Here is a 24,528-nt window from a genome sequence, read left to right as displayed (position 1 = left end):
GGACTAATTTTTAAGAGTTTTTGACTTAGTCATTCCTGCACAGGAATTTCTAAATTTAACCTGCTCTGGATCTGTGAGTGATTTAGTCACTAGCCAGTTCTGGTTTTGTTTTTCAAGAACTATCTTACAGGTAAATGTAGTTAATGATATTCTTCCTTCCGTTGTTTGTTATGTTGATACATCTGCACTGTTTATGATGACACCTGCAGACCTTCTGTAAAGGGATAGATTAGTCACTCAAGAAAGGCTTTAGAAGCTTGTTAGCCAAGTAGTTCAACACATGGATAACTGCAGGCTGTATAAAGATTTGCTCCTGTTAGCATGCAAGAGGCTGAGAACATAGTAGTAATTAATTGATCCTCCCACAATACTGTTTCAGTGAAGAATTCTTAGAGTATTTTAAACACATCATTTAAGATCGAGGCTTCCTACTTCAAGTATTTTTCACTGAACTGCAATATTACAAGTTAAAAAAATTTCAGTCATAAACTTCCTTGAAAACCAGGGCTCTTTGGCCTGTATCTTAAGACTAACAAGTCAAACTGAGTAGCAGATTTCTAAAACCTTAGCGAAGAAACTTGTAGCTGAAATCCATCTTGAGCTTCCTTAACTCTTTTGCTGTATTTCCCTTACCTATTCAAAAGGCTTCTTAATCCTTTTACAAGGATGCAAGGCAGTATTTATAGTTTCCATTGCAGATAACAGTACTGTACTAGACAGCTTCCAGTACTGTGTTCCCTCCACAAAAAACACCCAGTCTGATGCTATGCTCTAATCATTAATCAGCTTGACCAACCTGCCTGCTCACTGTAGCATGTTCTTCCCACTTAGTCAGTGTTTTACACTTGCCATTTCTGTGCCAAGGAACTTAATCCCATTTGAAGAACATAGAAAGCAAGTGCTATTTCACTTACTCTGGACCAAAATGGCCTTTTGTACTGTAATTGCATGTGGTAAATATTAGCTTTTATCTGTCACCTAATTTGAGAACTTCCTGCTCTGTCACAGGAGTGAATTAGAGTAAGTATAAACAGAATGTGTGGTGGTGGTTGAATTCAGTGGTATAATACAGAATTTTAAGACTTAATTTTAAATGTAGGAAGATAAGCCACTTCAGAGCTTACTTCAAAATTTATTTACCTATCACTTGAGATTCCTGAAGTGAAACAACGTTGTAAGAAAAACCTCCTGGCGGTTGCTTGCAGGTATAACTATTTTAATATTCCCAGTTCAAAGTTCCTTGGTGAAGCATCTATGTGGAAAGTGCTAGGTAATGTTAGCTAGCATCCAAGGTAACTAACCTGCTATCATCACTAAGGAATGCATGCTCTGAATCTAATGGCTTCAAATTTGGTGATCATTATAACGGTGTTTTTAGGAGGTCTTGGGAAGGAAAATCTTCTGGCTTGTGTTCTGTCTTAAGGAGTAGATGGTGTTCTTCCCTTGTTACAGGACTTGTCTATCGCCAGCTTTTCTAAGATGGTTAACTAGAGTTGGTTTGAAGAGCCCCTAAAAATTAAAAACTTAATTTAGGAGACAGCTGCAGTTAATATCCCCTTGAATGTACTAAACTTCTTTAAAAACTAGTGTTATTCTTCTATAATACATGTCAACAATACTATCTGCAGGTTAGAATTGATGGTAAAAGCATGACTGCTGAAAATGTTCTCATGGCATTGGTTTTCTTTATAGAAAGTGGAGCAGTTCCAAAAAAGAAGGATCCCTTAACACACACGAGTAATTCCCTTCCTCGTTCAAAAACTGTTGCAAAAACCGGATCCACAGGCCTTTCAGGTCACCACAGAACACCTAGCTACAGTGGGATATCATCATCTTCTGTCTCTAGACCAGCACCTAACCCTGCAGCTTCAGCTCACAAGGTATGGTGAAGGTAAATGTAGTAATATACCCTGGGAAACTCGGTGTAAATTCCAGTACAGACTTTAGATTTAGTGCCTTTATTGCAGTATTGTAATAGCAGAAGCTTCGTAGAAAAAAAATCTAAAAGCCTCTTGGGCTGCGCTGCAGAGTGGATTTTGGAAATCACGGGGCTTAGGGTGGCTGTGTGGGCAAATGGACTTCAAGTGGCATTGCAGTAATAAATAATACTTGTTTTGAAACTTGCGTGGAAAACTGAGGGAAGCTTATCTAGGAGAAAAATAAATGTTACTCTGAGTACATAAAAGATGGAGAAACAGAACTACAGATTTTCTCCTCATGTTCGTTCTCTTTGAAAGCATACATGCAGAGGTTGTCTTGCAACCACATTGAAAAGCAAGCTATGGTTAGGTTGTGACTGAAATACAAAACTGTAGTAATAAGACAGAAAACCACTGCATTTCTTTTGACCTGTCTTTTTCCCTTCCCTCCTTATCTCCCCCCTGCTACTCCACAGTAAAGTGAAAGTGATTAAAAAATTGGAATGGACGGAACATAAATGCTGTTAAACATTATTGTTCCTATAATATGAAGGCTTTTAAGTGGCCAGTTATCAAAGTGTAGGACAGCAGTAGAAATTCTTGCTTATAGGTATTAAGAATCTGAAACTGTGATGCTCTATTTCTTGAGTATGGTGGGGGAAGGTAATGTTGTTAAATATCAAGAATTATCTTACAAAAAACCAAACAAACCACCAAAACAAAAAGCCCATCACCTCTGGAGCCTAAGATTCACCTGTGGCTGAATATGATAGTATGATTTGTAGCAAAATAGGGCATCAGAATATCTAGTACTGGTTAACCTGTTAGGTTTTACTGGAGCAAATGAAATGAAGAAGTAATTTTGTTAACAGTATGCTTTAAAAATACCAAGCTGTTTTCTGCTCCCTCTCCAGGTTGCTCCTAAAACCAGCAGAACAAATAAGCCTTCTACTCCTACCACTGCTCCTCGAAAAAAGAAAGACTTGAAGATATTTAGAAATGTGGACAGTAATCTTGCTAATCTTATCCTGAATGAAATTGTTGATAGGTAAGTCTGAAGAAAAAGTAGGTTTTTCAATGCAGAAAACCAGGTTTTTATTCAGTACAGTTTTGATCCATGTGGAATTAAAATCAGTACTTCTAGTTTGGTGTGGATTTTGGGGGGGGATTGTTTTGGGTAGGATTTTTTTGTTGTTACTTTAGCAAAAGGATGAAAATTTAAATGCTTATCTTCTTAAGAGCTTAGCAATGTAAGTTGTAGATTTCCTCAGAAGGGTTCTGTATAAATAGTCAAATGCATTAAATTAGTCAGCTGCAGCTGAAAAAGATTATCTCATTGTTAGACTAATTAGTATTCCATTTCTTTGTTAGTGGGCCAGCTGTCAAATTTGATGATATTGCAGGGCAGGAACTGGCTAAACAAGCTTTGCAAGAGATTGTTATCCTTCCTTCTCTTAGACCTGAGGTAAGCAGCTGGGTGTCATTATCAGCCTGTGAGAGAATTAAAAAAATGTATTATGCTTCATACGTGAAATGGTGATTCTTGAATCCTGTCTTTACTCGTTATGATTGCTATTGATCGCTGTCTTGGAAAAAGAGAGTTAAGAATGTGTGTGTTAAAATTCTACCGTGAATTTCCTCATCTTCTGGTTAGTCAATGGTCAAAACCAAACACACGCCCAAAACAAACCAGCAAACCACAAAGTCCTAAAACACCAAACAAAGCCAAAAAAATCCTGAAACTTACGTGGCTGACTGTTCCAGATAGGTGTAGCTGTGTGTCCATCCCTCCATGGACATATAAAAGAAAAAGCACAAAATCAGAAAAGTGAAACAGATGAGATTGTACAAGCAAATTAAGTCATGCCACAATCTGATTTGAAAAGTGCTAAACTGATACTGTGGTCATGTTCTGTGTGTGGATGTTGGTTAGATGTTCCAGATAGTCTATTCGCAGCGGGAGAGGATGTAAAGAAATGTAGTGAACAAGCAAATAACACTCAGGGCAGATTGCCTCTTTAGTTGGCTTTATGGAAATTGGTCACTTAGGCTTCAGTTCTATTTGTTGTGGGTGGTGCCTCAACTCCTGTGCCTACCTAGGTCCATGTCTTGTCTATGGACTACTGGAGTTTTCAGAGCCATTTCAGGGGGAAAAAAAAAAAGGAAAAATTTGAGGGCTGTTGCAGATACTGCATGCAATGATTTACTGCAGTGCTCATGATTCAAACAAAGTTGTTGTTTGTTCTTTGTTTGTGGGTCTCACTTGTCACATTGATGGGTGACCGGAGTTGCTCTGTGTTCTTCCTCTTTAATACAGTTTCTGGTTTTGAAGCGTCATGGGGAAGAAACCCTAAACCTGGCATAGCATCACAGGAATACCAGGCCTGAGCAAAACACAGCTTTGATATTAAATATGCAAGCTCTGGTATTCTAATGCAGAAGGAAAATGTCATTGTACAGTGTCTGTTATTACAGTGCTTTAGTATGTCAAGTTTATTGTCCAGTAACACTGATACAATGAGCTGGATGGGAAGTACTTTGGGTGAGGTTTAGAATAGGCATGACTCTCTTCCAGTAGTAGTTGATATTTTCAGTAAGGTCATCTTTGTATTACTGTAGCTAGCAATAGGCCTGACCTTGGTGTTGAGATATAATAAAGACAGAAAATTCTGTTAACTTTTAAATGTTCTTTGGAATAAAAGAGGTTGGTTTTATTCCTTTTAAATTAGTGTGGTAGGTGTGGCAACTATAAGGGAATATTTAATAAATACTAATTCAGTTTTAGCCTTCATGAGTTTTTAGCTCAAATTCACATTTAAACAAACCAATTAATGGTATTTTTATAGGCGAGCAAGAGTTGAGGTGAATAAACAGAAAACGGTGGCTGCTACCATTTCAGCAGTAGGATGCTAATCATAGAATCACAGAATAGTTAGGGTTGGAAAGGACCTTAAGATCATCTAGTTACAACCCCCCTGCCATGGAACGGTAGTCATTAATTCAGACCACATTTAATGTGATTAGTCTATTAACAAAAATGTTAGAAGGTTAGTGTGTCTCAGTGATAAATGGCAGTTGCATCTGAACCGTGTAGGTGATGATCAAGGTGAGGGAGGGTTATAGATTCAGTCTAGAGTATCTGAAAATGCTGGAACTCCCAAAGAATGATTCCAAACAAAAGAGGTCAGGCAGGAGATGCATGTGGTGGTGTGCAGCACAGAAAGCAGAAATGCTGAGGAATGTAGTTATCCAGGTTAAAATGCTGCAATATGTTTGAACACGGGTGGTATGTATCAGTGAATACAGTTGGGCTGGATTTTAGTGATTTGATCACTATTTTTAGTGGTCAAGGTCAAGCATAAACAAAATGCTGTGAATGATGGAATGATAAAAGCATGCATGTTGTTTGGTTGTCTCAGAAATACTACACTGGTAACAGAGCCACTTGTCATGGACATTGTGGAAAAGAATGCCTGCTGACAGTGATGTGTATATTTGAAATGCCCTACTGTGCCAATTTGGTTGATTGTTGGAATTGTTGGAAGCTGGAATGGAGGGGGGAGTGTGAGACCAAAGAAGGAACTCCAGAACACTTGAGGAAAGTGGTAAAGACAAAGTGCTGGGGAAAACAGGCTACAGGAATAATTAAAATATGTGTACTCTGAGAATTTGTAGACTTGCTTGCTATGATGATGCTACACGTGATGAGTGCAGTTCTGCAGAGTAGGAAAGATTAATCCAATACAAAATGAGATTATCAGCAGCATTTCAAAAGAGTAGGTGGTTGTTTAAGTCATATTTTAAATAGTTTCGGTCAAAGCTTATTTTCTCAAGTTTCATTTCATAAGAAAGAGTTCTTCCATATGGAGTTAGTAAGAACACTGCTTTAACTACACACCTGCATTCCACCACCACCCCCCCCCTTTTTTAAATCAAATTGATGCTTTAAACTTGTTGGGCTTGTCTGTATTGTGGGAAGTAATCAAGCCTTTTATGCTGCTTTCATAGTATGTCTATGCACAGAACAATCATAATGTAATTTAACTGTTGTGTGGGAAACCATAGTGATGTGCATTAGGTCAGGTTAGTAAAAGACTGTGGTTCTTTAAAACCCTGTATTGTTGTAACACTGCTACTGTTGCTACCACAGATAGCCAGTCAGCCGTACCTCAGTCTTAAACCATTTCCTCACAAATTCAAGTTAATGCTTTTTCTAAGTGTTTGGATGTAACTTATGGTGATGTACTTTTCAGTTATTTACAGGACTTAGAGCTCCTGCACGTGGTTTATTGCTATTTGGCCCACCAGGAAATGGGAAGACAATGTTGGTGAGAAAACTAGTTCATTCATGAGTTGGTGGGTTTACAATGTAACCATGAGGATTGCTTTCAGTTTGGGTGTTGTAGTAATAAACTGTGTATTCTTCCTGGATAAATGTTACAGTGTCAATTTAATACAAAAATGCAGAATTGTTCTTGACTGGATTTTATGTGGGAGGCAATTGGTAAACTGTTCTCTGTTTAACTGTTTTCACTTTCACAAGTAATATCTAAAAACTTAAACCAGCAAGTCCAAGTTTAATTTCCAGAGATAGTCAAAGACATGGTTAATTGTTTGTGTACAGCAGTGATTAATCACAAACGGTCTGCTCTGCACTAAACCTACTGGAATTGTATTTTGGAAATGGAGAGGGAGCACAGTAGCAAGAAAAGGGGGTTTTCTCACTTCCATGCTGCTGTATAAAGAGAGTAAGTTGTGGAACTGTCTGGCTGCTGCTTTTTCCCTCAGCCTGATAAGCTAGATTCAGGGAACTGGAAGGAAAAGGCTGTGCATCAACCAGGGAGCATCGTGTGTACTGATGCAGCTGAGCTGGGAACATAATCCTGCATCACATGGTGTGGTGCAGCTGCAAGCTCCCTTTGCTAATACGGAAGCTAGATCAGCTTGAAAGCACAGGGGTGTGAATGTTGAGCAGCTTGCTTGGGTTTAGCAGTTGTAGTTTATGTACTGGGACATAATTGCTAATCACTGAAATTAAACTGTATAACCAGGGAACTGTAATTCCTTTAATATGGTGAAACTGTTGAGGGTACTGTGTGTGAGCATTATGGCTGATATAATTTTTTCCTAGCTCTCCTCTGAAAACAGTTTTTGTGTAGATAGAGTAAGGATGAAAAAAAATAACCACCATAATTTTTAATGTGATTTGATCCAACTGCTGCCTTAAATTACCACCCTAAATTAGTTAAAACTGCCTCTCATGTCAACCTAGGATACATTGGAAGGAGCTAGAGACTTGTATTCTTCAGTAAGCAAGTTGTAGTTGGCTATGGAGATGATGTGATTAGAGAAGTTTAAGCAAGTCTGGAAATTTCTCTAGTGGTTTGGCTGCTTACCTGTTATTTGTAAGTGGCCTGTATGGAAGTTTTCTGTATTATCTACAAGGTGTTCCCTTTGAAGGAATAAAGGTTTTCAAAATCATCAATCAGGACATAAGTGCTAGCTGTGTAAGCAGAGAGGTGTCTTCAGTGTGATATTTTTAAAAGTACCTTTTTTTTTCTTTCTCCCTGTCTCCTAGGCCAAAGCAGTTGCTGCAGAATCCAATGCTACTTTCTTTAATATAAGTGCAGCAAGCCTAACTTCAAAATATGTAAGTAGCAGCTGTAGATTATATTGATCTGGAAACACACATGCTGTAATTGAGGCTTAAGAAGGCCAGAGACTTCTCATGAGTCCTTGGTGAACTGTTAGCCTATAGTGAAAGTAAAGCTTTAAAGTGACTTGTGAAGTAAAAAAATTTGGTTTGTGATAACTGTGTCAAAGGCTTTTGCAGCTCAGGATAACCCTGGCTGCCGTATCAGCAAGTGATGGTGGTTTTTTCTTCTTTAAAAGGTAAATGAAGTGGGTGCCAGCTCCCTTTCACTCTGATAACTTGGGCACCAAAATCTCTTCACAACTCATTCACAATCATAAGTAAAGTTGTAATCTTTCTTTTAAGACATAAACTATACTGTCATATGTAATACTGAACTACTGATAATCTGAGTGTGTATGAGTGGACTAACTGCGTTTGGCTATCAGCAAGATTTCCTGTAGGTGCTAATGTTAGCTGTCTTGTAATAAACATTTTGTAAACCTCCTGCAAAAACAGTATATTGTTGTTTTAGGTGGGTGAAGGGGAGAAACTGGTGCGTGCTCTATTTGCAGTAGCCAGAGAACTTCAGCCCTCTATAATATTTATTGGTAAGACCTTAAATATTGTTGATTTCTATGTATTTTCTTAAATAGTTTCATACATTAAATTAGAATAATTGTGTAAACTTCTTTGTGTAGTTCTGCAGTGGAGAGTGTCTCACCTATGACCAGCTGTCTAATCAGTAGTTGCATATAAAGCATGTTAGGTTACTGTTAAGTTACTTAATTGGTGTTAATAGTGGGAAGAAATGCCCTCAAAAATACAAATGCTGTGCCTTTTATGATTATACTTCAAAGATGAAAATGGATTTTGCTTGTCCTGAGTTAACATTTTATTATCGGCAGGGGTTTTTTCCCCCTCTCATCTGTGCTTGGTGTTACATATTCAAAGGACAACACGTTATACCAGCTTTTAAATTTTACTAAGATCTGTCTGTCTCCTGTGTAATAAAGATCTGATTTCTCTTACAGGAGCCCTATATTAGCAAAAGAACTCAGGCAAATATAAAGATGTTTTGATGTTGTGTGCTTAATTAAGCTGGCTTTTTTTGTTTTGCAGATGAAGTTGATAGCCTTTTGTGTGAAAGACGAGAAGGTGAACATGATGCTAGCAGGCGTCTAAAAACAGAATTTCTAATAGAATTTGATGGTGTAAGTATCAAGTCTTAGGTATTGTTTGATTTATCTGAATCGGCTAATGTAGTGCCAGTGCATGCTACAGATGAAGCACAAAGAAGATTTGGCTTCTGGGGCTTAGCTCCTTACCCCTCCTCCCCACTTTAGCTGGCAAACAGATTTTACCTCTATCTGTTAATTTTTCATCTGCATACTGTAGTAATCTGGAATATTCAATCTGGGGTAGAAGGTAGTAATCTGGAGGAAAACTGAAATAATGGATTGAAAGATTAACAAATAGTAAGAGTTGTGAGTACCAGCATTCTTACAGGGCAAGAGGGACACTTGAGGGTTAGGCAGAATTGAATCCTTGTTTGCAATTAAATATTTTGGTAAAGCACATCTCTTCATTTGGGCAAAGTAAAACAAGGTTAAATAGCTTTCAAGTAGTGTCTCTTTAGTTTTTAAGTGATACATGTCACAAAAGCATGCACTGACAAGGTGAGACTTGAAAGCTGAGGCTTTCAGACTAGTTCAGATCATGGGTATACATAGCTCTGACACATCAGAAGGATTAATTTCTGTGTTAGTATGCCTTTTCTTGAGCCGTGAATTTTTTCTTGGCATCGTGACCTAGAAACAACAGGATACAGTTAAGAATATATTTAATAGTACATATGTAATAGGAAAGGGAACTGGATTTCATAGCTGGGACACACACACACAAATGAGTATCAGAATATTTTTGTCATGCAGCACTGTTTTTTACTGGTCAGTCTTTGATTAGCGTATGGAATGTTGTTACAGTGGTGAGGCAATAGTAATGAGGTACAGGAGAATTTATATTCCTTCCTTTTTTATTTTTCTTTTTGCTTATTTCTAGTTTGAATTTACAGTTACCTAAAGCATGTTTTAAAGCTAACTGTATGGGGGGAGGGGGGGAAGTGCATATACATTTCTAGTTTGAATTTACATTTATCTAAAGGATTTTTTTAAACCTAACTGTATGTGGCAGGGGGGAGGGGGGGCAAGGTTCATAGAGAGTAAGACTCCATAAGTGTGCTGAATACACAGCAAGTCCCTAACTGGTTTTGTTGTGTTACTGCTTGATGTAAACTGAAAGCTGTCTTGCTTTCCTGTGTTATAAAGGTGCAGTCTTCTGGAGAGGACAGAATACTTGTGATGGGGGCAACAAACAGGCCACAGGAGCTTGATGATGCTGTTCTCAGGTATCAAAATTCCTTTGATGGAATACAGTAATATGAAGTTGATTACAAAGAGCAAGTTTTGCTACTTAGTGTCTTGGTTACTGTAAGTTTTGGAATAAGCAGCAAAAGCTGTTCAGGACGGTTAAATCATTTAACCTCACCGGAAAGGTGCCTGTCTCTTCTCTTCTGGGATGCATTTGCAGAAGCATGATGGCTTTGGAATTGTCCAAACCAGCAGTACCTGTTGATACCAAGTCAGCGTTTTAAAAGCCTCTTCAATCTTACATGTTGCTGCTTTATTATTTGGATTTCAATGGCAAGATGAAGAAAGAAATTTGATCAGTGAAATCCAGCATTTCTTCTCTGTGAATAGTGGACTTCTGATGTCCCATGCAATTACAGATCTTGCAGTAGATGTTCCTTAGGACTTTTTCGCTACAGGTTCTCATGCTTTCTTCTCTTCATTCTTGATTGAGGAAAATAGGCATGTCAGCACTGTCTGAACAAACAAAACATATTCTTCATGATTGCAAAGGCTTTTTGTGTACAATGAAGAGATGCTTAATTTTGTTGCTGGTAGGCAGTGGTGTTTCTACCTTTTAGAGTGTCTCCTCTCTGGGAGGGGTCTTTTAACTTTAAGTAAGAGTAAAGTGATACCAGTGGCTAGTGCATATTGTTTGTTTGGTTTTGGTTTAGGTTTGTTTGTCTGGTTTTTTAATTTGTAGTTCTACTCCCTAGAATTTGATGATGTAAGTGAAATTTTGACATCAAACCAAATGTTAGATCTATATGAGTATGTGTATACATGTATATGTTGTTTTTTTTCCTAGACGATTCACCAAACGGGTATATGTGTCGTTACCAAATGAGGAAGTAAGTATTATTTTCCGTGCATTTTCTTAATTTTAAGATCAATTTAATTAAAAAGAGTATAAAATCTATTTCATAGGCTATTCTTGATTACAGTTCTGTGAATTAACTTCTGGCCCAGCTTGGCCGTATACATGGTGTTTTAATTTTGGTGGCTGTATTAAATTTTTGCCTTTTGTTACATGTGCCAGTAGCAATTTTGGTAGCAGGTACTCAGTATTTCTTGGCTAGCAAGATGCTACTTACATACTGGCAGTCACAGACAAGTCTGAAGTAGGGCTTGCAGCAGCACGTTTGGTTGGTTGGAGAAGACTACTCATTGCAAAAGATGAAAGGAGCTTTCTTAATGATTTTCATCAACAGCAGATTTAATTAACAGCTCATTAACAGCTTTTAATGAGGAATCTAATGTATTATTCTTGAAGTAGTTTGACCCTTGATCTCCTTATTAACCAGTCCCTATTCCTTCTCCTGCAGAGATTACAGTTTACAGTCCAATCAACAAAGTACTGTAGGCAGGTTTAAACTGGTGAAGCATGGAAGCTAACCTGATAAACGTGTAGTTCTGTTGTTGCAACATAATTTTAAGTGTATTGTGAAAATGAGTTTTCTATCTGATAAATGTGTCTTCTTTTCAGACAAGATTGATTTTGCTAAAAAATCTTCTAAGCAAGCAAGGAAGTCCATTGACCCAAAAAGAGTTGGCCCAACTAGCTAGGTAAGCAGGTTGTAACGATACTAAATAAATATATTCATCTACTGCATTCATTCAAACTTTTATACATTCAAAATGTAACTAATATGCATCGTCAGATAGTGACAACACTTGCTGTGAATGAATTGGACGTGTTTTGGGAAGATGGTTTCCTGTCAGGCTCTGTGAAAGTGGGTTTTTTATATATACATACACATTGTTTTTATCCCACTCGAACCTGCTGGGTTTATGTTGTTAAAACATGCTCATCAGTGTTTTCCTCTCTGAGGAGGAGGGAGAGGAATGCTTCTCTCCACCCATCCCCAGGCAATTCAGCTCTTCTTCCTGATGAAAAAAGGCAGTGCCAATTTTGCACCTGATGTGCATTTCAAATCAAAAACACCTTTTCTTTGCTGGCCCATTGCTAGGTTTGTTGAAGGTATTAACCAACACAGAGCAAGCAGTGGATAATTCTGGATTCTTTTCTATTTCATAATTGATTGGAAAAACATGGGTTAAATACCCTTCTTACTATAAACCAAGTTGGTTTGTTTATTAAGATTGACACAGTATTCCTGTTTGTCACCCTCAGAAATTAAATGTAATGGATATGAAGAAAGTTAGACTAAAAGCAGGTAAAGCATCTAGGGCAGGAAGGAATGAAAATTCCGTGAAATGTCAAAAAATATGCAAGTGTATGTACCTCAGTCTGTTGCTGTCAGTAGTAGTACACAGGAGGTGAGTACAGTCTTAGATGTAGCATTTTTCAGTCTCAGTGTTAGAAATCTGACAGAAATACGATGTATAATCCAACAGAGTAAGTTCTTGGAGGAGGCTAGTTCAGGCCATATTTAGGCTGCAGTAATAGTTAACTGGAGGAAAAAGAGTGTCTCTTGAATTCTGACCGCAAATTTATGAACAAAATTACAAATGGAACCTTAGTACGCTTTTTTTAAAGGGTTTAAAGAAACAAAATTTGAGTTTTTTGCTTACTTCACCTGCCATTGTCCTTAGTTTCAAAAGAGATGGGTATTTAATCTCCTTCATGACTTCGTGTTCTTTCACTCCTTGGCAATGTTTTCTGAAAACTGTAGCAGAATTAATGCTCTCCAGAAGACTGAGCTATAGAGTTCTTGTTGCTACAGCTGGCCAGAGCTCTACAAGCTGAGTGGGGGTGTTTTGGTTTTAAGTTTTAATTTGGGTAACCCTTGCTACTTCTTTTCACCTGTGTTGGCAGTATGTATTACTGGCTTTCTGGTTCAGTGGCGAACTTTAATCTGCAAAGTATTTAATCGCCTAACTTGGAAATCAAATAATTCTGGAAAAGCTCCCATAGAGATTGGGTCCTTGGTTTGATTTCTCTCCCCACTTCTGGTTCTGAGCATCTGGATGATATGTATGTCTGCTAGTCTTACAATAACAAACAAACCAGTCCCAGTAGATAACACAATTTATGTTCCTTTCAGCTCACACAGAATACCTGCACATTTACACTATTATTTCCCGAATCAGTGGGAAGTGTGCGCAAATCAAACTTGTAGAACCTGTTTCTTTCTAAATAAGGACCTGTTTGCTGTATTTCACTTATAGGCTGAATTACAATTCTTAGTTGAAGTGAAATGTGTGAAGTGTTCAGGCTTCTGCAGATAACCACTAAGACTGTGGCTCAGGCTGTTGTAGCCATCTCAAGTCTCTCAGTTGGTTCTCGTTCATTAGCAGTTCCAGGTTTAGGCTTTAATATTGGAATCAGTTGGTGAGCTGGACTTAGCTGTGCTAGAGATAATTTTCCATGTATAAGCTATCTGTTACCAAACCTTAACTCTGAAGAGTCTTCTACCAGAAGTAACACTGTCTGTGCTGTAACTTGCTAAGTGAAGTGGTGCTGCTTTTCGGATTTGTATTCATTCTTCTGAATTAGAATTTTTCAGTCTCTGGAATTCACTGGTCAGCTATTAACAGGGCTTTTCACTAAGTTCATGCTGCAAAACTATCACTTTCAAAACCAAACACTGTTGTTAGTTTTTTAGCAAGGCATGCTTTTGCCCTTAGTTTGCCTCTGATATCAACTAAAAGTGTAGTTTTATTCAGAAAACCGGTTGTGTGATCACATAATGAAGGTGTGGTGTTGGATTCTCACTGCATTGCGCGGGTTTGAAAGAGTACAGGAGGCTTTGGTTTCATAGTCATTTATGACAACCTAGTGGTAGAGCATCCTTATAACAGAATAGTAAATGTGCTTGAAGTTAGTTTTCATCTACAAATCCAAGCTGGTTGCTATCTTTTTGCTTTTCTTAGACTGTAATGTGAGATTTGAGTATCCGTACTCTAAATTTAACCTGGGAAAGAAATAGAGGTCACTTACGCTGACTGCACTTTGATTATGAAGCCTGTGAAACACCAGAATAAAATTACTTCTGATTAAGCTATGTTTTAATCATCTGCAATTAAATTGATACAATCTGAAGTGGGATTTGTTTTTGTTTTTTTTTTTTTTTTTTTCCTTCCTCCTTTCCCCCACTTTTTCCTTTGACAAAGAATGACAGATGGATACTCTGGAAGTGATTTAACTGCATTAGCAAAGGATGCAGCGCTGGGCCCTATTCGAGGTAAGCTGCATAGCTCTTCATTTCGGTTTTGAAAAAAATCAGTGATGTTAAACATACTGTATTCTTATGCATCTTTGTAATTCTTAAGCACCTGAAATTAAGCTTTGTAGATGGGATTTTTGTTTCTCGTAATAGTATAAGACTTGCCTTACACAAAACCCTTTAGGACCTCACTATGTGGAACAGACAGTTTTTATGTCTTAAGAGGAAAGCAGGGTGAAGTGTTAATCACAGATTTGTGGGGGTTTAACTAGTGCATCTTTCCTAGGCTGGTGTCAGGTCTGTTGTCTCTAAATTATCACTTGAATAGTAGTCTCTGACTTGCATTACTTGGTTTTATAAAAGGTGGGCAGATCTCCTTGTTCTGTTTTATTAGCTAGGTATTATGTGTCCAGTAGCCACATTTAAAGGGCTGATTTTTTTCAGTGGAAATCAGTAGTGGGATTTGAAGAAGACAAGTTTGAAGATTTGATGTTAGTTTTCTGTTTGCAGATGGATACATTGTCCTGCCTGACAGAAAGGTACTAAAAGCAGCCAGAGCAGAAGTGTTCTGTAATAGCAGTCTACTATGTGTAAACAGAAGTTGTTGCAACTCTCTTAAATAGCTTATGGAGTGGAGAGGCCTGTGCATGTTTTATGGGCATGCTTGTTTTACTATATTTTTGAGTCTAAAGTCCTGTAACATGCAGTATTGCCAGTGCATTATCTCTTCAAAAGCAGCTGCTGGAAAGTAATGTTTTGGTTTTTTTTACCCACTTACTTTCAGTTGTTGAGATTGTAAGGTGTATCTTCCAAATTTCTGCATAATAACTGCGGAACAGAATTGCATTAAATAGCTCTCATCAGAGACATCATGCCTCCAAAGATTTTGAATATATTTAGAGTAGTTGAATTAATAGTGTATACGTGTAGATATGCAGGCTTGACTTTGCTGAGAGATAACATCATGTGCAAGTCCATTTTAAGGACAGACTGAAATGTCATGCTGTCTATTAGATCCCACCAGTACCACGTAGGGCAGGAAGTGCTCCTGTGTGCCCTGCCTGATTTTATTTCTGTGTTCTTGGCTGCCAGTACCTCTCTGTTTGCAAATTGTGCATGTTTGAGCAGTAGTGGGGGTTGTAACAGGAGTAATATGGGGGAAGGCAGCTCTGCATGCTGTTCCCCATACTTTAAGAAGAAGGAAGTAGTTCTACTACCACTTTGTACTGTATCTGCAGTGAAATGTGGGAGGAGCCTTGTTAGGGAGGTGATAAATGGAGGTAGAGGAGATAAAAACACTGTGTACCTTTCTGTGCCGGACGTTACACTGAGGCAGAGTGATACACTTTTTAGCTGTGGAATTTTTTTCAGAATAAAAGCAACTTTAACATGTTTTAGTTTTCAGAAGTGATGAAAGAGTCCCCATGGAACTCACTGATCTTCCTTTATTTTTCCAGAACTAAAACCGGAACAGGTGAAAAACATGTCTGCCAGTGAGGTATGCTCCTCTAGCAGTTGTATTTTCCCCTTTGAATAGAATGCATGCTCACCAGAAACTTTGTAAAGGTCCCTTTATTTACACATAGCATCATACAAAATACCTGGCATAATTTCTGGGGGGTATTACCCTTTTTGATTTCTTATTCACTGGAGAAAATTCTTTGCAAATAGTCATTGAGAAGAGAACATGTTCTCAGATGTCTGAGGTTCTTTGTGTAGCTTGTTGGTAATCAGGCGTAAGAAGGCCACCTCTTTTCTCATAGTAAGTTCTTGGTTTCAGCTGACTGTATTTTTAGTCACACTGAACTGCAACTTGCTCTGTTACCTAACAGATGATGTTAGAGGCCTGGCTTTTATTTTCTTGCAGTGTCACTCCCCCAAAACATTCACAGAAGTATTATGTCAAAAGATTTATTTCTGCCACCAGCTTAATCTTTACATAAAGCAAGTAATCTTAGGGGGAACCTCTAAGGTGTTTTAACACAGATTTGTTTGCATACATGTGCAATACTTTCATTCACATGGACCATCGTAAAGCAAAAAAAAAAAAAGGTCATCACCACCACAAATTGCATCTGTAAAGCTGAAAAGAAAAGTAAGAGATTGGACCTGTGTACAAAGGTTTCTGTTCAAATGAGTATGCAAACTACAGTTATGTAGGGGAAAATGAAGCAAAACTTTAATCCCCCGTTGATTTCTGTGTTTAGCCTGAGGTCATGGTGAGGCTATGATAAGCTGAAAGGATTTGTTGCAGGAAGATGAGAACATCTGGGATAATTCGTTGTGAATGCAGGTTTACCCTCCAGTAGCCTATAAACACTAGTCCCAAGGAAACATGGGCAATCTTTTCCAATTCTCGTGTTTTAGTAGTGAGACTGCTTGTTCCATACACTTTAGTTATCTCGCATCATATTTATATGGGAAATGTCAGCTTATAATCATGTCCTCAGCAAACTGAAAGGCATGTGTTGAAGCAGAGAGTTTAGATAATCAGGATGACTTGGCTGACAACATACTATGGTATGAAAACAGCTGTGGTAAGGGCAGGAGCTTTCAGTGCCTTCTCCTGGTCTGCAGAGGTATGGCATACATGTGTTTAAAAAAAAATCATATATGCTATCCATCACTTGCTTCTCTGCCCTCATAGGCACCAGCTTGCACCACTAGTGAGATAGGAAGTAATAACACAAGGCAGTAATAACATAAGCAGTTATAATAATAAGCAGTAATAACAAGGCAGACATGATTACCAAGTGTCAGTTTGTTAGAAGCAGTAAATACTGGTAGTCTTAAATTACAGGACTCTTGCATCAGGTCATAGGATCACAGATCAGTGCAGATTGGAAGGGACCTTGAAAGATCACCTGGTCCAACCTTCTGCGGGAAAGGGAACATGGATGAAATGAACTAGCACCCTACCCAATTGCATCTTGAAAACCTGTAGTGATGGGGACTCTACCACATCCCTGAGGAGGTTGTTCCAGTGAACGAGTGTTCTCACGGTGCAAAAATGTTTTTCTTAAATCAAGATAGAGCACTTGTATAATCTGCTTTGTTTAAAGTGAATACTGAAGTACTTCTCAAATAATTTGTGGACCTGATGTTTTCCACTTCTTGTTTAGATGAGGAATATCAAGCTATCAGATTTCACTGAGTCTTTGAAGAAGATAAAGCGCAGTTTGAGCCCTCAGACCCTGGAAGCATATATTCGCTGGAACAAGGACTTTGGAGATACCACAGTGTGAAACCCTACTTGAAGTGAAACTAAGTGCTGCCTAAGGAGCAATTGCTACAGACTACTGGAAAGCAGCCAGAGTTTACAGGACTTTACAGATCTTTAAGTATCTGCATTAAAACTTGAGATTAAGAAAAAAATTATACAATGTGAAATGTGTTCATCAAAGCCTCCTTGCCATTTAGTGAGGATTTACACACTGTAAGTAAGAGCACAATAGGATGTGAGATAAGGTTCCTAGCAATCCAATTATGGTTTGAACAATAATATGTATTTTGTTTCAGCTAGAAGGCACTGATGATACTGATCATTGGCAGACCTTTTCCTTATGTTGTGTTTGTGTGTGTTTATTTTTAATTTTGCCCTGACATCTGTGTCTGGCTTTCTTCCTTCTAACTACTAACTTACAATTGGAGGTTTGTAAACTTTGGTTCGGTTTTTGACTTTTTTTTTTTCTTTTTATCCTTAATGTGCCAAATAAACCAATTTCCCTTTGCAGAAAGGAAGAACAGCATTGGGGAATTATGATCATTAAAATGTAAAAAGCAGCTGGTCTGTTATTATTTGTCTTTTTATTTAGTTGAAATGTGGCTGTATTGTTCACAAAACAGTTTTGAAGAAGACCTTTGATAGCAGAACAGCAGAAAACCCAACCCTATCAAACCAATTCAGACTCTTTTAAAAAAATAATTACTAAATAAAAAAAAAAGACTAAGACATTAATTTACTGGCAGTATTTTGTCTTAATCCATTTTGTAACGCTTCCATTGGTAGAATGTTAGCTTCTGCTTACGGTGTACAACTTGAAGCACAGCTGATGTTTGAGAGTAAGTGATGCTAATTGTCAAGTTTCAGAAATGACGTGTTTCTACTCTGTATTTTGGTCTGTTTATGATAATTGAAAGTAGAATTTCCATTGTGATAATTTTTTTAATCTCTACATGTAAGCATTAAAATATGAGGCTACATGTTTAATACATGGCACACATTAATGTTTTTATAGCTTTCCTATGTTTTGGTTTATATATTAAAGTATGAAACACTCAACTGATCTGCTTTTTTAAAAAGAAACTGAATCTTTGTACAAATACTTGTTTTTATTATATAAATGACAAGCTATTAAAAACCACAAGTAATAGCCTTTAAATACTGTAATAAAGGAAGACATCTTTGCCTTTACTTTTAAAGGCCTGACAACTTGTTTGCAAATTCTACCTGGATTAAACACGGATGTTGGCAAGGCAGAACGCCAGTTCCCTGTTAGAACAGGTCTGTGGGTTTTTGTTGGGTTTACTTTATTAATTTTTTTTAAAGACAGCCAACTCTCCCAACGTCATGATATTACAGAAATGCATACCGTTTAGAGTTTTACGTAAACCAAGTTATAAGCTTTGTTTGCTTTTGTTTTTAATAGAAAATTTTGTCTTAATTCATCATTTAACTTATTTTTTATTGGTAAGAGTAAGTCAAATGTTTCTGGGACTACTCACCTGAAAGTTGACTATAAATAATATATTATATATATTATACATATATATATGACAGCACATCCGTAGCTGATAGATGCAGTGTAAATGTAGTAATACCTAGAGAGGACTCTGCTCACTGCATAGTATTGAGTATTAAATATCAGAAACTGTTGAACTTTTGAGGTCCACAGATGCAAAGTTTGGGATTCTGTTCTTTTGAACCAGAGGTGCTTTTGACTGATCTTAAGATTAAAAGTTATTAAATAAGATGGTGTTACTCTTGTAAGCCTTTTGAAATAGTCTAACAAACCCCTTCTAGCCTTCTAAGCATATGACTCTCTCAAATGTATGTCTTGCGTAAATGAAACGTGACTTCTGTTCCCCTGATACGCTTTTTCTGGAGAAGTGAGAAATGCTAAAAGATTTCAGTCTTAAATCTTAGTCTTGCTTGCTTTACCTTAGTTCTGCCTCCAGTAGACCAGCTGCATTGTTGGAGATCTGTGGTTGACTTGGTCCATGTTTGTTACAGATTTCATAGTGCTGGACATGAATATTACTGGTTTATTAGCATCTGCCAAATAGGTAAACAGATAGGAAAGGCCCTTGGCTGTCTTATACATAAAAATCCTGTGCAAATGAGAGTTTTGAAATTTGAACTGTTCTGGGTTTGAGTGTTCCTACATATTTGTTATCAAATTCTGTTTACCTAATTCTGAGGAATATACTAGTATTTATTTCAAATACATACCTGTCAGTATGCAGTAGGCACCTGTAACATTGAGGTAGAGTTCTCACCTGCTAGAAATCTACCAGTATGCCGCAGAAAGGCTCATTAGTCTGAGCTGCTACTTCAGAAAGAGAAGGACTAGACCTGAGACTTGGTTGTACATATAGTTCTGATCAAGAGAATCTATGTGGCTGGTACCATCAATGGCTTTTTGATTATCTATTCTACCCTGACTATTTTCTGCATAATGAATGAACTGCAACATCAGTTTGCCCCACAGCTGCTAGATTTTTAGCCCATGGCTAAGTGCTGTTCTGTTCATAGATCACCTTCAATTGTCTGTCTTATGCTATTTTCTGAATAGTGCCTTTTAAGAATAATTCTGTTCCACCTAAGACATTATATCACATCTTCTGGTTTCTTGATTTACATGTACTGACTAACTACCAGCTCAGTAACTTTTATCTAAGTGTTGGATTAACTGTGTATAAAGGCAGATGTGAAAAAAAGAACCAGTCCAAAAATACACACTGCTAGCACCACCCCCACCACCCACCCCTTACCCCCGAAACCCCCCAATTACCTGTATTTTATATTTTATATTAAGCTTTACAGCTATCGCCACCATAAAATCAGATTGTTTTAAGTGCAGTATCTTGAATTAGGATAAACAGGATGGCGGCTTGGATGCTTTTAACCTTTGCAAAGAGTGGCATTGCATTTGTTATCTAAACTGCCTCCTTGTTTTTTTGTTTTCTTTTTTTTTTGTGAGTCTGCCCATTATTAATGAGTGACTTGACCCACTTCTTTGCAATGATTAGGAAGCAGCTTGTCTGGCAGCCTGCTACTGTGTTTTACTGGCAATGTAGCAGTTACTGGAGGGAGAGATAAAAACCAGCCCAAGCCCTCCTGGTTTTTTTTAGCAACCTTCTTCATACATCTTGGACCCTTTTTATTAAGGAGGAAACATATCTTTTGTCTTTTTGTGTGTTGGAAGAACATGCAGAATGCTTCTTGGGCTGTGTTACTGCTTTTGGCGGCATAACGGGAAGGAAAAACTCAAGCACTGTGTGATCCTCTTTCTCCTAAAATGAGAATTTGTTGTGTGTCATGATGTTCCCCTTACCTAATGCTGACTTTTCTGTAGCGTACACGAAACCTGTACAGGTTCCCTACTTGTAGCTAAGACAAGTAAGCACTTGTCAGTAAACACTAAAACCAACACTGAATATTGAACATAAGCCTTAAACTAGGATATTTATGCACATGTAAGTTTGTGTGCTGTTAGTTTCTTAGATTTTACAGAGTTCAGTGTATTAGAAATAAGGCATTGTGTCCTGAAGTGTCTTACTACTTCAGAAAGTCAGTCGCTAATACAGTTTTGTTTAATATGGTCCTGCAACTTACTTTATGTTGATAATGTGATAGTAACACTTCAAAATTGAGAAGAATGGGATTTCTCAACAGAGGAAGAACTTGTTGTCACTGCACTAATTAGAGGCTATTGCAGATTTCACTGTTAAGATGCTCTCAAATGTTTTAAACTGACAGATTTTATATTTACAGAATTAACCTTACTTTCTGGTGTGGAATAAATAGTTTTTCTATTCTAAACAAGCATTTTTTAGCACTTCTTGGCACTGTTGCCAAGTTCATCTTGTGAAATTGAAGTATTGCAGTGGGAATACTCACGTGGGATATGCTGGCAAATTTAACTGTGATGTCTGTTCTATAACCAGTATGGAAAGCAGCATTCTACTTGGTGCTTCCTTAACCACTCATGTGAAACTTTGTGCCCTAGGCTCTTACAGTGCTTTCCTACCGAAGAGGTGGAGAGTGCATTGTTGTGCTTAAGATGTGCTTATCTGGCTACTCCACTGCTTTAGTGATGCTTCTTTGTGTGGCAGCTTTGGGAGGTGGCAGGTGCTATGGTAGGTTATAGACTCATTGTCTGTGGTGGTCTCAGGCTTTTGTTGTGTGTTTAGTTTTTGGGGACTTCTACCAGATATACAAAATAGAATGAAAAGTATCAAGCAGGTAGTGAATGCAACTAGTTATCTCGGTCATAGTGCTAATTAGAGGCAGTTTCTAGTTTCTTAGTTAGGTTCTCTGGAGCTGCTTTTTAGTGTTGAAGGATGTTGTTTTACTCACCTGTGTGAATTTTTGTGATGCTGCTGGTCATCCCAAGAGATGACCAAAGGATCAGTTATGTTCTTTTAGATTTTTTTTTCTTTAAATATTCTTTCCAATATTTTTTTTCTTTCAAATATTGTAACTATAATGCCACAGGATGAGGAAGCTGAACTGTTGCTTCCTGCAAACACAAAATCATCCTCTGAAGTATGGGGAAATATGCATTGTGTTTTTCTTGCTTCTCATGTAAATTGTTAACTGTCTTAGAGTGGAAATTGTTTACTTTAAGAACTACCTCCTGAGTTTGGCAATAATTGGCAAGTTACACACTCCAGTGGATTAAATATATTGGCTAAACACTGGGTTCTGCAGAGTTGGATCTTTCGATTTGCAAGTTCTTGACATGATGTCTGTAAACTATGGTGATCAACCTTGTTTTGCTGTAAGACTTTCCTTACCTTCATAAGATTCACTTCGTAATCCTGTTTCAGAGAAGTGAATTTGAGGAAAAAGGTCAGCATACTTTGTAGTTGGTTAATAGAGGTGTATTCTTCTAAGAGGCTAGGCGTGTAGACTCCCAGTTCTGTGAGTCCTTTATCATTAGGAGTGGGGAAGTACACTTTATCTAATAGTCACACACCTATCAAAGGGACTGGAAATAGAGAAACAGGTTTTTGCCATGATTCTAATTTTTATTCATGTGAAAGGCTAGCCCTTTCAAAAATCTGGATTAAAATGACAAAGACCAAAGGTGGAGGCAAACCACTAAACCCCATCCCCACTGAGTATATTGGATGACTCCAGTCTGGGATGGGGTTAATTCTTGTATTTTGTTGTTTTGAAGCACTTTCGTTTCATGTTCTTTTAATAATGTTTTCTGAAATGTTAAACACTATTTTCTAATAAGCGATGTAAAAAAGCATGATGAGCAGTCACATAGCTTTAGCTTCACAATAAAATATTTCATTTGTCCTGTTCTTACTGTTTTCTTGTCTGTCTACCAGATAAAATGTCCAAACTAAGAGCCTTTCTATTAAGCCTGAAGCCTATACTGAAAATAATAAAAATAACCCAGGTGTTGCATACCAGATGATGGAACAATAAATATGTAAATACCTCATTTAGTTTCCAATGGATGTAACTCAAGTTCTTAATGTAAACTGTAGTGCTACTTCCTAAATAAATGTGCTGAAACTGGAAGTCTGCTTATCCTAGTCCTGCTGAATGACAGTGAAAACCAGGATGTTTCATTCTGGCAGTCATAGTGAAGCTCTGAAAACAGCTATTTGAAGCCAGTTTACTTAGATTCAAAATGGCAGCTTTTCTTTTGCTGGGGGAAGAGTGCTGCTATTATTTTTGAGGTAACAATCTAAATTCTAAGGAAACCAAATAAACCCAATCCAGCAATCGGTGAAAAAACCAAACCCAAACCAATACTTTGGACTGAAGCATGAGAGCTGTTACTGCTTCTGTCAAGCATTAATTCTTTAGGTTAGAAAGATACTATTGTTGTCTGTGCAATATAATTATCCAGGGCCTCTCTTTGGCTGAAATACTACTGCTTGGAGGTAGATTGTGAAACAGTGAACTGATTTCAATTAGCAATTCTGTGTATGGGTTACAGATATTCAAATAGACTTCTATTTTTGTAGAGGAGAGAAGCTTAGATAAATTTAGTGAAGCAGCAAGAGCCTGAAAACGGCATCCCAGAGCTTGCTATGTTGAAATCTATAGAGCTTATGGGTTTGGCAGCATACCCTGAAGTATGTTAGACTCATTAAAAGATAAATCTTTTTTCATTCCAGCCAAGACTGTGTGAGACAAGGCTGCATGCCTTATGTCAGATGAAAGTCTTCTTATTTCTGTATTTTAATGTTTTAACAAAGAAAAGTGAGTTTAAACTTGTGTTTGCTTTTCTCTTTTGTTTTTCACTGAAGCCTCTTTCTGCAGATTTCCAAATAATTTGTGGATTTGTATAATCCAGCCCATTGCCTACAAGAGTGCATATGGCTCTGGAACAGACAAAAGAGTTATGCAACCTTCTCCAAGTCATTTTTTTAATTAGGTGTAATGATAACACAGAAAATACTATGTAGTGGTGAAGGCAGAAAGCCAGAATTTAATTAAAATCCATCCCTCAACACATTCTGCATGCTGTGGTACAGCTAGGAGAGAAAAAAAAAAAAAAGTGGGAATATCGGAAGCCTACAAGCCACCTAATGAGTAAAATCTGTTGTTTTTACCAAACGCTTTGAACATTCTACTTTTGGCAAATATATATTGTAAGTGCAATATGTTCTTTCTAATACTGTAACTTCTATTATTTTCAAATCTGTAATTTCTAGAAGATCTCAAACTCCCCTCCATTTTAAGACATCCTTGAAGACTGTTCTTTGTTACATGCAGAATGTAATTATCAGCTGTTCTCTTAGCTGTAGTATTTATCCTCTGTGATTTGTAGAAGTGCAGTTTCTTACAACTGTAACTGTATGCCTCTTCGGTAAGAAATACCCTAAGACATGAAATAATCTCATACTACTTCTGTATTAATGACACTGTGTCCTGTAAAGACGAGGTATACTCAAAACCTGGAAAATAAGAATTATTCTGTTGTCAATAACAAAGTTGCATGCTTTGCACATGCACCAGAACTGGACACAACGCACCAGAGTGGCTGGGAAGCGAATTAATTGTAATGACCTTGGCTTGTTTCTGCTTTCAGTTGATGTACAGGCCTCTCTCTCAGCCACACTCAGGTCCTGTGGTGTGCTTCACAGAACAGACTAGATGCAAACAACATTTTTAACAACTGTAGCTTGGGTGCTGGACAACTGAAAAGCCCATTAAAAGACGAAAGACAAGACAGTGTTATAAA

General features: G+C 37.6%; 1 protein-coding gene across 4 annotated transcripts in view; it reads left to right on the top strand.

Moving 5' to 3' along the window:
* SPAST (spastin) overlaps positions 1-22,630 on the top strand; it is a 39,339-nt gene extending 16,709 nt beyond the window's left edge. For all 4 annotated transcript variants that reach the window (XM_065680114.1, XM_065680112.1, XM_065680113.1 and 1 more), the window contains 13 exons: positions 1,693-1,880; positions 2,834-2,967; positions 3,291-3,384; positions 6,173-6,247; positions 7,498-7,569; positions 8,087-8,162; positions 8,674-8,765; positions 9,879-9,958; positions 10,768-10,810; positions 11,446-11,525; positions 14,037-14,107; positions 15,547-15,587; positions 17,212-22,630. In XM_065680114.1, the coding sequence (XP_065536186.1) occupies positions 1,693-1,880; positions 2,834-2,967; positions 3,291-3,384; positions 6,173-6,247; positions 7,498-7,569; positions 8,087-8,162; positions 8,674-8,765; positions 9,879-9,958; positions 10,768-10,810; positions 11,446-11,525; positions 14,037-14,107; positions 15,547-15,587; positions 17,212-17,334 (1,169 nt within the window). In that variant the 3' untranslated portion in view covers positions 17,335-22,630. The remainder of the gene's footprint in view (positions 1-1,692; positions 1,881-2,833; positions 2,968-3,290; positions 3,385-6,172; positions 6,248-7,497; positions 7,570-8,086; positions 8,163-8,673; positions 8,766-9,878; positions 9,959-10,767; positions 10,811-11,445; positions 11,526-14,036; positions 14,108-15,546; positions 15,588-17,211) is intronic.
* The last annotated feature ends 1,898 nt before the right edge of the window (positions 22,631-24,528 follow it).

This window comes from Lathamus discolor, chromosome 5, assembly GCF_037157495.1.
Source record: "Lathamus discolor isolate bLatDis1 chromosome 5, bLatDis1.hap1, whole genome shotgun sequence".
In the NCBI taxonomy this organism is placed as follows: domain Eukaryota; kingdom Metazoa; phylum Chordata; class Aves; order Psittaciformes; family Psittacidae; genus Lathamus; species Lathamus discolor.
This window is presented reverse-complemented; position numbering and strand designations above follow the sequence as displayed.